Source organism: Nannospalax galili, unplaced genomic scaffold (genome assembly GCF_000622305.1).
Source record: "Nannospalax galili isolate Female #2095 unplaced genomic scaffold, S.galili_v1.0 scaffold212, whole genome shotgun sequence".
Classification (NCBI taxonomy): domain Eukaryota; kingdom Metazoa; phylum Chordata; class Mammalia; order Rodentia; family Spalacidae; genus Nannospalax; species Nannospalax galili.
The window spans coordinates 3,354,198-3,366,937 of record NW_008333884.1 but is presented as its reverse complement, the minus strand read 5'-3'; the positions used below and the strand labels follow the sequence as shown (position 1 = coordinate 3,366,937).

General features: G+C 41.2%; 1 protein-coding gene across 2 annotated transcripts in view; it reads right to left on the bottom strand.

Moving 5' to 3' along the window:
• Rpa1 (replication protein A1) overlaps positions 1-12,740 on the bottom strand; it is a 78,786-nt gene that overhangs the window by 50,734 nt on the left and 15,312 nt on the right. For both annotated transcript variants that reach the window (XM_008828791.3, XM_029561447.1), the window contains exons 2-4: positions 4,570-4,620; positions 2,876-2,954; positions 2,127-2,235 (exon numbers count right to left, since the gene is read on the bottom strand). In XM_008828791.3, the coding sequence (XP_008827013.1) occupies positions 2,127-2,235; positions 2,876-2,954; positions 4,570-4,620 (239 nt within the window). The remainder of the gene's footprint in view (positions 1-2,126; positions 2,236-2,875; positions 2,955-4,569; positions 4,621-12,740) is intronic.

Here is a 12,740-nt window from a genome sequence, read left to right as displayed (position 1 = left end):
CAACTGTGAACCTAAAAATTTACAGCCACTTTTGAAAGAGATGTACTCTTGCTCTGGAGTGTGTTACTGAATATGTTAAAGCTGTAATGAAATGCTTCTTCTAATCATGTAGTTATTAAAAAAATTTTAAAAATTTACTTCATGTTAAATAGTAGAGGTGATAAACATTACCAGTGAAATTTACCTGATGATTTTACATCCATACTTAGGTACTAAGGATCTGAGTGGAACCGACTGTGACTAGTTATAATCAAATACATAGAGATTAAAGACACATGTGCAAACATGTAAGTTTTAGTAGCATTAAAAATGTAAGAAACAGCAAAAAAAAACTTAAATTGATTTTTGTAAGATACTCAAATTAAGAACAGAAAAGTTAAACCTCAAATTAGAAAAGACATAGCCAATAAATATAGAATAAGAAAAAAAAAAGGATATATAAATCTCTCCCTAAAATAAGGTGGTGCATACCTTGGAGGCAGAGGCAGGTGGATCTCTGTGAGTTCAAGGCTAGCCCGACCTACATAGTGAGTTCCAGGCCAGCTGGTGCTACAGGGAGACCCTATTTCAAAAAGACCGATAAAGCTGGGCGTGGTGGCACACGCCTTTAATCCTAGCACTTGGGAGGCAGAGGCAGGTGGATCTCTATGAGTTCAAAGCCAGCCTGATCTACATAGTGAGTTCCAGGCCAGGGGGAAGTACAGGGAGACCCTGTCTCAAAAAGACCAAAAAATAAAAATAAAAATAAAAATAAAATAAATAAATAAATAAATAAATAAATAAATAAATTCTGTGGGGCTGGAGAAGTGGCTCAGTGGTTAAGAGCATTGGCTGCTCTTACAAATGACCCGGATTCAATTCCCAGCACCTCACATGGGCTAACAACCACCCATACCTCTAGTTCCAGGGAATCTGATGCCGTCTTCTGACCTCTACAGGCATTACATGACATGGGTGCACTTATATACATGAAGTCAATATACTCATACCATTAAAAAATAATAATAATAAAAAAAATGTTAAGGGCTAGGCGTGGTGGGGCACACCTTTAATCCCAGCACTTGGGAGGCAGAGGCAGGCAGATCTCTGTGAGTTCAAGGCCAGCCTGGTCTACATAGTGAGTTCCAGGACAGCTGGGGCTACAGGGAGACCCTGTCTCAAAAAGACCAAAAAAAAAAAAAAAAAAAAAGTTAAATAAGGGCTAGAGAGATGTCTCAGTGGTTAAAGAACACTGACTGTCCTTGCAGAAGACCCAGGTTCGAATCCTAGCACCCACATGGCAGCTAACCGCTGTCCGTTAACTCCTGTTCCAGGGGATCCGATGGTCTCTGCAGGCAATACACACATACGCATAAAATTAAAATAATACGGCCAGGTGTGGTGGTACACGCCTTTAATCCCAGCACTTGGGAGGCAGAGGCAGGCAGATCTCTGAGTTCAAGGCCAGCCTGGTCTACATAGTGAGTTCCAGGACAGCTGGGGCTACAGGGAGACCCTGTCTCAAAAAGACCACCCCCTCAAAAAAAAAGTCTAGTTCCAGGGGGATCCAATCCCCTCTTCTGACCTCTGTGGCATTGCATGACACAAGTGCACTTACATACATGCAGGCAATACAGTCATACACATAAAAAATACAGTCATACACAAAACAAAATTTTTTAAAAAATAATTTTTTAGGAATGGAAATATAGTTCTGTTCACCGTTGTTTTTCTAGCATGGAACATCTTGAAAGTACTTAACATACGCAACATTGCCCGAATACCACATTTACTATGAAAGATTCAACATTGCCAAAAAAGGACTAGATTATATAAGTATGTTTTTCTTGCAGTAAGTAACCTCTTCATAAAAAGATACTAAAAATCATGCTGAATAAATAAGAAACAAGTAGAATTATGCATTCTCTTCCATCATCTGCTCCGGGATTTACAATTTTTTTTTTTCTGTATTTCTCTTCCCTCAACGCAATGGCTAGTTAGCTGAGTTCAGAACTGACTAGCTATAAATTCTTAGCTGAAAACTCATACCCGCCTTTTTAAAATTCCAAATTAAATTTTAGCATAATATTTTTCTTTGTTCAAAAATTAGTTCCCATTCTATAATACAAATAAAATAAAACATGTACCTTCCATCTTTCAGCGTATTCACAATAAATCGGTTAATCTGGCAAATGCAGTTGCTGGCCAATAGCTCTTCCTCGACAAGCCGGTTCAACTGTGTTGCCAACATGAAAGCTGAAAAGCAGAGAGAGAACTTTAGTCTCTGAAACCTGCTGGTCTGAAGAACATGAAAGTGGATCACAAAGAAAAATAATTAAACACATTCCTGTTTAAAGTAAAGTATTCAGACTCTACCTAGAAGAAAACAGTGTAAATCTGTTGCGTGTTAAACATTCACAGCTATTCCTAGATGTTATTTATTTCTCAGAGGGTCACAAAATCATTTTTACTGTCATTCAGGTATCATGAAAAAGACTAAAAAATCCTTTCTAGGTCTTTACCACTGTGGCTACAGATAACAAGTGAATGTTCTGCAAATGTTCTCCTGTCTTCCTTTTAAAGCGTCCAAGACAGAAATAAAACCCCTAAAAAAGCAAGTATAGCTAACCCATCACACTCACAAATGCCAATACTACCCTTAGGGAAATTAATCAAAGAAAACATAGAGCACCACTTAGAGAAAATTAATTAAGCTGAATGGCAGCTTTCTGCTGTATCCAGGCTACTGTCAGACGCTTGCCAGCTGCAACTCTGGCTGAACAAAGCCCACAGCCAAGCAAATGTGGACTTCAGGTGCTCCAAATAGCAATCAGAGGAGAGGGTGTGCTTTTATTTCTAAATATTCACAAAGTTTAGACTTTTGCATCATACTCACAGGACAGTGTGTTCAAGCCATCACTCATAAGCAGTCGATAACGGGGTGGACTGTTCCCTGTAGTAATGGGACGGATGTTCTAGAAAAGTTGATAGAAAAGTTGATTCATTAGCCAGGCTGTCTGCCCAATCCCTAAGGGTAAGTGAGCCTAAGTGGCAGGAGAGTATATCTGCCATTAATTTAAGACAAGATGAACTGCTTGCCTATTCTCCTGACACCTAAACACAAATGAAAGAAAATTGATTGATGATTTTCCTACCAACCTCTCTCCACCATTATTCAAAAGAATATAAACTGAAATGTCAATAATTTACATCTATTATATATAATATATATTTTATATATATATAGGCACTTAACATATGCAAGGTACTGTGTAGAAAACAAGCAAAAAATACAAAATGGAAAAAAATCTTTGCCCTAAAGCAAATGGAACAGACGAGAGACAAGCAACGCATGGTCATAATGATCTCTGGCAGAGTCTAGACACTCCCTGGGTTTGAAGGAGAGCAGAGGCAGGTTTCTGAAGGAGGTGAGTTATGTCACCACTGATGAAGACTAGCTGTCTAGGAGCAGTGAAGACCCTTCTACTCCTCAAATCCATAGGAATGATCCTGGATTCTCTCTTCTACTGATGTTTGAAATTCCCATTACATTTTAGAACCCCCTCAATGATGAATGAATTGTAAGCAGACAAGCTCATTAAAATGCTTTAAATCCAGGTATGGTGGCACATGCCTTTAATCACAGTATTCAGGAGGCAGAGGCAGGCATATCTCTGAGATGGAAGCCAGCCTGGTCTCCAGGAGTGAGCTCCAGGCCAGCTGGAACTACAGGGAGACCCTGTCTCAAAAAGAAAAAGAAAAAAAAAAAAAAGCTTTAAATATTGATTTGTGCCAGGTGGGGTGGTGGTGCACACCTTTAATCCAGTACTCTGGAGGCAGAGGCAGGCGGATCTCTGTGAGATCAAGGCCAGTCTAGTCTACATGAGTTCCAGGTCAGCTGGGGCTACAGGGAGACCCTGTCTCAAAAAGACCTCCTAAAAAAACCCTACCACCACCACCACCCCCACAACAAAAATTTACTTGTGCATGTGTGTACATGCCTGTAAGAGAGAGAGCATGTCCGTCACGTTATACATGTGGCAGTTGTGAAGAGGACAACCTATAGGAGTTGGTTCTCTCCTTCTACCAAGTAGGTCCTGGGAATGGAACCCAAGTCCTCAGGCTTAGTGACATATACCCTTACCTTTGGAGTCGTCTCACCAGCCTAAGCTAATTTTAAATGTATTTCTCTGCAGGTCAAACGTAAAGCAGATTTGAACAGATGGAACATAAGGTTAGGAGTTTAGTGAGTAGGCAGTTAAAGAATAGGAACAAAACCTAAATCTGAACCTCTAAAAGTTTGACCTTAGCTAACATAATTCTTGTGTGTGGTGTATGTGGTTTTTGAAATAGAGTTTTGCTATGTAGCCAAGGCTGGCCTTGAGCTCACAGTAATCTTCCTGAGAGCCTTCTGAATGCTGGAAATACAGGCACATGCTACCATGCTTAGCTCCTGCAATGTAATATTGAAAGGCCCAGCTCTTCTCTCAGGATTACAATGTGGACTGGCTGAAGTAGACAAAACCATGTGTCTTTCATCAAATGCAAGTTATAAATACAATGTTTTTCTGAACACATGTAGGCACTTACAATGACTTGGAGGACAGGTTTGATAGAGGTATTTCCCTGCTGCATTATGGCCTGGAAAAGAAAAAGCAGATTCTTGTAAAATATCCAACAATTAAAAATTTTTTTAATTATTTTATTTATTTTTATTTTATGTGTATGAATGCTATGCCTGCATATAGGTAAGTGCACTCATGTTGTGCAATGCCCACGGAGGACAGAAGAGGCTGTCGGATCCCCTGGAACTGGACTCATGAACAGTAGTAGTTAGCTGCCATGTGGGTGCTAGGATTCGAAACAGGGTCTTCTGCAAGAACAGTCAGTGTTCTTAACCACAGAGCCACCTCTCCAGCCCCTCCCCCCCTTTTTTGGACAGTCTGCTATTTGGAATAAATACAGATAATATTGTCCTAAGGACTTGCCTATTCAGGGCTTCCAGGATGGCTTAGTGGGGAAAAGCACTTGTCACACAGCCTGATGACCTAAGTTAGATTCCAGGAGCCCATGACAGGACAGAAGTGACTCCTGAAAGTTGTCCTCTGACCTTCACATGCTTCATGATGTGTGAGCATGTGTGTGCAACACACACACACACACACACACACACAAAATGACAATAATAATTATAAAACTTAAATTGGCTGGGCATGGTGGCACACGCCTGTAGTCCCAGCACTTGGGAGGCAGAGGCAGGTGGATCCTCTGTGAGTTCGAGGCCAGCCTAGTCTACAGATTGAGCTCCAGGCAGCTGGAGCTACAGGGAGACCTTGTCTCAAAAAGACCAAAAAAAAAAAACCCCCCCAAAAAAACCTTAAATTGAAAAGAACCGGGCTGGGGGTGGTGGCGCACACCTTTAATCCCTGCACTCGGGAGGCAGAGGCAGGGGATCTCTGTGAGTTCAAGGCCAGCCTGGTCTCCATAGTGAATCCAGGCCAGCTGGGGCTACAGGGAGACCCTGTCTCAAAAAGACCAAAAAGAAAGAAAAAAAAAAAAAATTGAAAAGAGCCAGCCAGTTGGAAAATCTTAATTTTATCAATGGACAAATCATGAAAGTACCTGTTTTCAAAGAAAGCAAACAGTAGTTGTTGCCAATGGAAATGCTGTTTGCTTGTGAAAATTGGGATGTTTGAATACTATATTCACTGCTATGAACTTTTTTGAGGTTTTTATTTGTTTAAAGATAGGGAGAGTCTCATATAACCCAAGCTGGCCTAGAATTTGCTATGTAGCCAAGGATGACCTTGAACTTCTGATCTTCCTGCTTTTAGCTCCCAATACTTAACGCTTTCCTCATGAAATTAGTAGCATTAATATACATTCTTGTTTTGTTTTTTATTTTGAGAGGTCTTGCTATGTATCACTAGCTGACTTCAAATTTAAGATCCTCCTGCCTTAGAATGCTGAATTACAGGCATGTGCCACCACACTCAGCATGAATGTGAATTTTTTAAAAAATACATTATTTTTATGTGTATGAATGTTATGCCTGCATGGATACAAGTGCACCTGTGTGGTGCAATCCCCAGTGAGGTCAGAAAAGGGTGTCAGATTCACCTGGAGCTGGAGTTACAGACAGTTGTTAGCCACCATTGTGGGTTCTGGGAACTGAACCTGGGTCCTCTGCAAGAGCAGCTAGTGCTTTTAACTGCTGAGCCATCTCTCTAGCTCCATGAATGTGAATTTCACTCCAAGAATGGAATGAAATATATCAAATATGGAAGATCTGTAAAATGTGATGAGCCAATTATTTTCCAAATGCTAAAATAACACATAGCTGAGCATGGTGGCACATGCTTATAAATCTCTATACTCAGAAGACTAAGGCAGGAAGATCATGTTAAGACCAGCTTGGGCTACATAGCAAGTTCCAGGCCAGCCAACCTGGATTACATGGCGAGACTGTTTCAACTCAACAAAGCAAGCACACAAACAAAATAACACAAAGCCCCATAAAGGGCAAAAATTCACTCAAAAAGCAAGATAAGTCAGGCCTGGTAGCTCACACCTGTAATCCCAGCACGAGGCTGAGAAAGGATTTCTACAAACTCTAAGACAGTCTGGGTTTCACAGTAAGTTCCATTATAGGCCAGACCAGACTAGGATACAGAGTGAGACTCCTATTTAAAAAAAAACAAAACAAAACAAAACAAGGGGCTAGGGAGATGGCTCAGTCAATAAAGTGCTTGCCACTCAAACATGAGGATCGGAGTTCAATCCCCAGAACCAGTATGGTGACTCACACTTGTAATCCCAGGGCTAGGGAGGCAGAGACAGGCAGATTCCTTGGGCTCACTGGTCAGCCAGCCTAGACTACTTGATGAGCTCTAGGTGAGAGATTCTCACCTAGGTATGACAGCCTACAGGCATGCATGCATGCATGCACACACGCACTCATGCACCAAGCCAGGCATGGTGGCTCACACATGTAATCCCAGTACTTGGAAGGCTAAAGTAGAAGGATCACCACATTAGGGCCAGCCTCGGTTACAGTGAGTGCCTGCCTCAAAAAAATAATAAATAAGGCCAACAAGCTGGCCAACAAGTGGGTAAACGTGATTGTTTTACAAACATGACAACCTGAGTTCAATTCTCAGAATCCACAGTGGAAGGAGAAAATCAGCTCCCAAAAGTTGACCTCTACATGCCCACTGTGGTACATGTGTGCAGTCACACTAATAAAAATTTAAAGAATAAATAAAAAATAAAAATGAGATTCTAAAACCAAAATTATGGACTGAATATTTGTGCTCCCCAAATTCATGTGATGGTATTAGACAAAGTCTTTGGGAGGTAACTGGAATCAAGTCATAAGATAGAACCCCACAACAGGACTATTGTTCATATATGAGAGAGAATAGAGAGCTCTCTCCCTCCAAAAGCACCAAGAGGAGGTCTTATAAACACACTGAGATCACAGCAGCCAGGAACTAAACCTACCTGCATGATCTTGGACTTCCAGCCTCCAGAAATACAAGAAAATGAATGTTTGTTATTTAAGCCACTCAGTTTATATTTTTGCTCTGTTAAGAAAGGGTGTCATGGGTCTGGAGAGATGGCTCAGTGGTTAAGAGCACTGGCTGCTTTTGCAGAGGACCTGGGTTTGATTCCCAGCACCCACATGGCAGCTAACAGCCATCCTAACTCTAGTTCCAGGGGATCCGACGCATTCATATACATTAAAGTTTTTGTTTTGTTTTTTTTTAAAAAAGAAAGGGTCTCACTACATAGCCTAGCCTGGCCTCAAATCTGTGGTATAACTGCCTCAGCCACCTGAGCTAGGATTACAGGGGTATGCCACCATGCCCAGCTTGCAATATATTTTGATAGTAGGCCAAGCTAAAATGCATTACCCTAGAGCAATAATTTAAAAAGCAGAGTACAGCTAATAATAGTGGAGATAAATTTTAAGCATCAAACAAAAGAAATCAGGAAATCTAAAAAAAGAATAAAGATGAGACAAATAGAAAATAAACAGCAAGATAAAAAACTTAAACCAAAATACAGAATTATATTGAGTATAAACAGGTTTAAGTACTCTAATTAAAAGAAACTGTCAGAATGAAGAAAATTCAGCTACTTACTGTCTAAACAAAAAACAATTCAAATATGAAATAGTAAGTTAGAAGTACATTAGGAAGAAGTACACCATTAATAGCAAAGTAGACTTCAGGACAAGAAATACTAACAGGGATAAAGGATGTGCTGAATAGCTTTAGTGTCAACTTGACACACCTGGGTTGAGGGAGGCTCAATTGGTGAATTGCCTCCATTGGACTGGCCTGTGGCCAGTCTGTGGGGCATCTTCTTGATTATTAAGATGTGTGGGAGGGCCCAGCCCACTATGGGTGGTGCCATCCTTGGGCAGGTGGGCCTATGTTGCATAAGAAAGCAGGCTGAGCAGGGACCAGGGGAGCAAGCCAGTAAGCAGCATTCCTCCATGGCTTGTGCTCCAGCTCCTGCCTCCAGGTTCCTGCCCTGAGTTCCTACCTTGGGCTCCCTCAGAGATAAACTGTGACCTGGAAGATGTAAGCTGAATAAACCCTTTCCACCCCAAGTTGGTCCTGGTCAGAGTATTTTGTCACAGCAATGGAGAAACAAATTAGAACAAAAGGACATTTAATAATAGCGTCAGATGAAAACATGTAACACTAAATATATGCAGCTGACAACAAAGGTTCAAAATACATACACACACACAAAACCTAACAGAATTAAATGGAAATACACAATGACAATCGGTTCCAGCATTCTCTCTGATATCTGTATATGAAGAATTATGAAACTTAACTATCAACCAGCCTGACCTAATTAGATCATTTAGCAACTGCAGAAAGCACCTTTCAAATGCATCTGGATCATTTGCATACAGATAGTCCATATGCTAGCAATCAACCAGTCTCCATGAATGTGAAAAGTCTGAAATCATATAGGGTACATTATCACACCAGAATTAAATTACAAACTAATACCAGTATATCTAGGAAATCTCAAATATATGGAAATTAAGCAAGAATCTCTTAATAACCCATCTGTTGAAGAAAAAAAATTATCAGGAAAGTTAAAAAATAAATTATAAACTGAACAAAAATGAAAATATAATCTATCCAAATTTGTAAGATATCTCAAGAATAATGTTTGAAGGGAAAAATTCAGCTCCAAATGCTTACACCGGAGAAGAAAACAGGTAGTGTCAAAGATCTAAGCTTCCATCAAAAGAATCTAGACGAATTCAACCCAATTATGTAAAAGAAAGGAAATAATGAAAGAACAAAAATCAATTCAATAGAAAATGGATAAATGGGGGGGGAGCCCACATGAACCAATTTTTCTTTGAAAGATTAGTAAAACTGATAAACTTTTACCTTATCTATCAACTAAAAAATTCTTCAATATTTAGAATGAAAAGAATCTTCATTATAAATCTACTTACGGCTGGGAGTGGTGGCGCATGCCTTTAATCCCAGCACTTGGGAGGCAGAGGCAGGAGGATCTCTGTGAGTTTGAGGCCAGCCTGGTCTACATAGTGAGTTCCAGGACAGCTGGGGCTACAGGGAGACCCTGTCTCAAAAAGACAAAATAAATAAATAATCTACTTATAAATTAAATAGATATGACAATATTAAAAATGACTGTAAGCCAGGTGTGGTGGCGCACGACTTTGATCCCAGCACTCCGGAGGCAGAGGCAGGCGGATCTCTGTGAGTTCAAGGCCAGCCTGGTCTACATAGTGAGTTCCAGGACAGCTGGGGCTACAAGGAGACCCTGTCTCAAAAAGACAAAAAAAATAAAAAATAAAAAAAAAATAAATAAATCTACTTATAAATTAGATATGACAATATTAAAAATGACTGTAAGCTGGGTGTGGTGGCGCACGCCTTTGATCTCAGCACTCGGGAGGCAGAGGCAGGCGGATCTCTGTGAGTTCAAGGCCAGCCTGGTCTACATAGTGAGTTCCAGATCAGCTGTGGTGGCTACAGGGGGCCCTGTCTCAAAAAGACAAAAAACAAACCTTAGATAAAAATGAGTAAATTCCTAGAAAACTAAAATTATTAAAACAAATACAAAAAGGCAGAAAATCTACATAGCTTCCCTATCTATCAGAAAAACTGATTTTAAATATCCCAACAGTTCTGGAAGTATGCATGACTCATGCCTGTAACTCCAGCACCTGAAGGGTTGAGGCCTGAAAGTTGCTACAAGTTTGAGGCCAACTTGGTCTAAATAATGAGTTCCCAGCCAGCCTGAGCTACAGAGATCCTGTCTCAAAAAAATAAAAACAAGGGGCTGGGCAGATTGCCCTGTTAGTAAAGTGCTTGCTGCACAACCACAAGGACCTGAGTTTGGATCCCCAGCACCCACGTAAAAAGCTGGGCACAGCCATGTATGCCTGTAATCCCAGAAGTGGGGAGGCAGAGACAGGTGTGTGGGGACCTAAAGGCCCCACCTTGCATAGGTCCGAAAGGAAGTTACTGGGGGCACGGCCTGGCTTGCTTTGAAAGTCTGAAGAATACTTCCGCACTGCTGAGGAGTGCATGATCAGAGCGTAACCATCCTTAAGATACACCCTGGCGGGGTGGGATTTCCAGGTGCCTTTATAAGCTTTGTAACACCTGCAATAAATGAGTCCCTGTCCCCATTGCGTCTGAGTGTCCCCGGGTATTGGGGGCTGGCGTGCTTACTCATCCCCAATCATGACTGCCCGGGGGTCACTGGTTTGAACCCCTGGCACAGGTGGATCCCTGGGGTTTGCTAGTCAGATGGTCTAGTCAGGATAGAGAGCTCCAGGCTCAGTGAGAGAACCTGTCTCCAAAAATAAGGTAGAAAGTGATGAGGAAGACATCTGACATTGACTTCTGGTCTCCACACATGCACACACAGCCATGAACACACACAGACACATACACACACATACTACACACACAAATTAATATCCCAATAGACATGGCTTTATTTGTGAAATTCTATCTCCCACTTAAGGAAAAAAATTACACACACACATAGAACCTTGCATAAATATTTTGAAAAATATAAGAGGAAGATTTCCCAAATCATTTTATGTTAGGTTTACTCTGATAGGAAAAAACCAACGATATTCATAGAAAGAAAACTACAGACAAATCACTTATGAACAAAATGCAAAAAATCCTCAATGAAATATTAGTAAATTAATCAAGTCCAGGACTACATAAAATGGGTCATGTCAAGACCAGGTAGGATTTATTCCAAGAAGGCAAGTTTTACTCACAATCCCAAAGTTGATGTAATGTGTCACATTAATAAAGAAAAAAAACAGGGCTGGGGAGATGGCCCAACTGGTAAAGAGCTTGCCACACAAGGACAGAAACTGAGTTCAGATCCCCAGCATCCCAGTTAAAGCCAGAGGTGGCAGTGCTTTTGTAAACCCAGTATCAGGGATACCAAGATAGGTAGATCGATGGAGTTTGCTGGCCAAAGGGGTGAGAGAGTCTATCTCAAAAGATGAGGTGGAGAATGACTGAAGAAGACACCTGAAACCAACAGCTGACCTCCATATACACACATGGGCACACATGCCAGAACACATGTGCAAACACACAGCAGCACACACACACACAAAAGAAAAACTACAGTTGTCTTAGTAGATAGGAAAAAAAGCATTTGAAAAAATTCAACAGTCATTATAAAGGTGTGTGTGTGTGTACCGAGGAGGCACTGGATCCCCTAAGGTTGGAGTTCCATGGCTGTGAGCTGCCTGACATGGGTGCTGGGTCTCGAACTCTGGTCCTCTGCAAGAGCAGTATTTGCTCTTAACCACTGAACTATCTCTCCAACCCCACTCAGTCATTATAAAAATTCTTGTCAGGGCTAAGGATACAGATCAGTGGTAGAGTGCTTACCACGTTCAAGGCCCATTGTGCCTCCCAAAGTATGTCAAACTAAATACAGAAAAAGGCTGAAAGCAATGGTGGGTATCTACTTTTAAATATTTTATTATTTTTATTTTATGTGTATGAGTGTATTGCCTGCAATGTAAGTGCGCCCGTGTCCTGCAATGCCTGTGGAGGCCAGAAGAGAGCATTAGATTCCTCTGGAACTAGAGTTATGGACAGTTGTTAGCCACCATGTGGGTGCTGGGAACCAAACCTGGGTCTTCTGCAAGAGCAGCCAGTGCTCTTAACTGTTGAGCCATCTCTCTAGGACCAGGCACCTACATTTTAAAAGACCTATACTTACTATCACACTGTGTCTTATTTCTTTTTTTAAAAGTTTATATTTTATATAGTTACTTATTTGTGTGTGAGAACACCTACATGCCAGGACAATGTGCAGGATTTGGTTCTCTCTGACCACCATGTGGGTTTCAGGGACTGAACTCGTCTTCAGGCTTAGCAGCAAGTAGCCGTACCTGTTGAAACATACTGCCAGCCCTTATTTCATTTTTTGAGACAAGGCCATGTTATATAACCCAGGCTAGACTCGAATTTATGATTCTCCTGTCCTAGCCTCCAAAGTACCTGAGATTACAGGCATATGCCACTACAATTAGATCTCTGTGAGTTCAAGGCCAGTCTGGTCTATATAGTGAGTTCCAGGCCAGCTGGGGCTACAGGGAGACCCTGTTTCAAAAAGACAAGAAACTGGAGAGATGGCTCAGTGTTTAAGAATACTGGCTGTTCGTGCAGACGACCCAGGTTCGAATCCCAGCACCCACATGA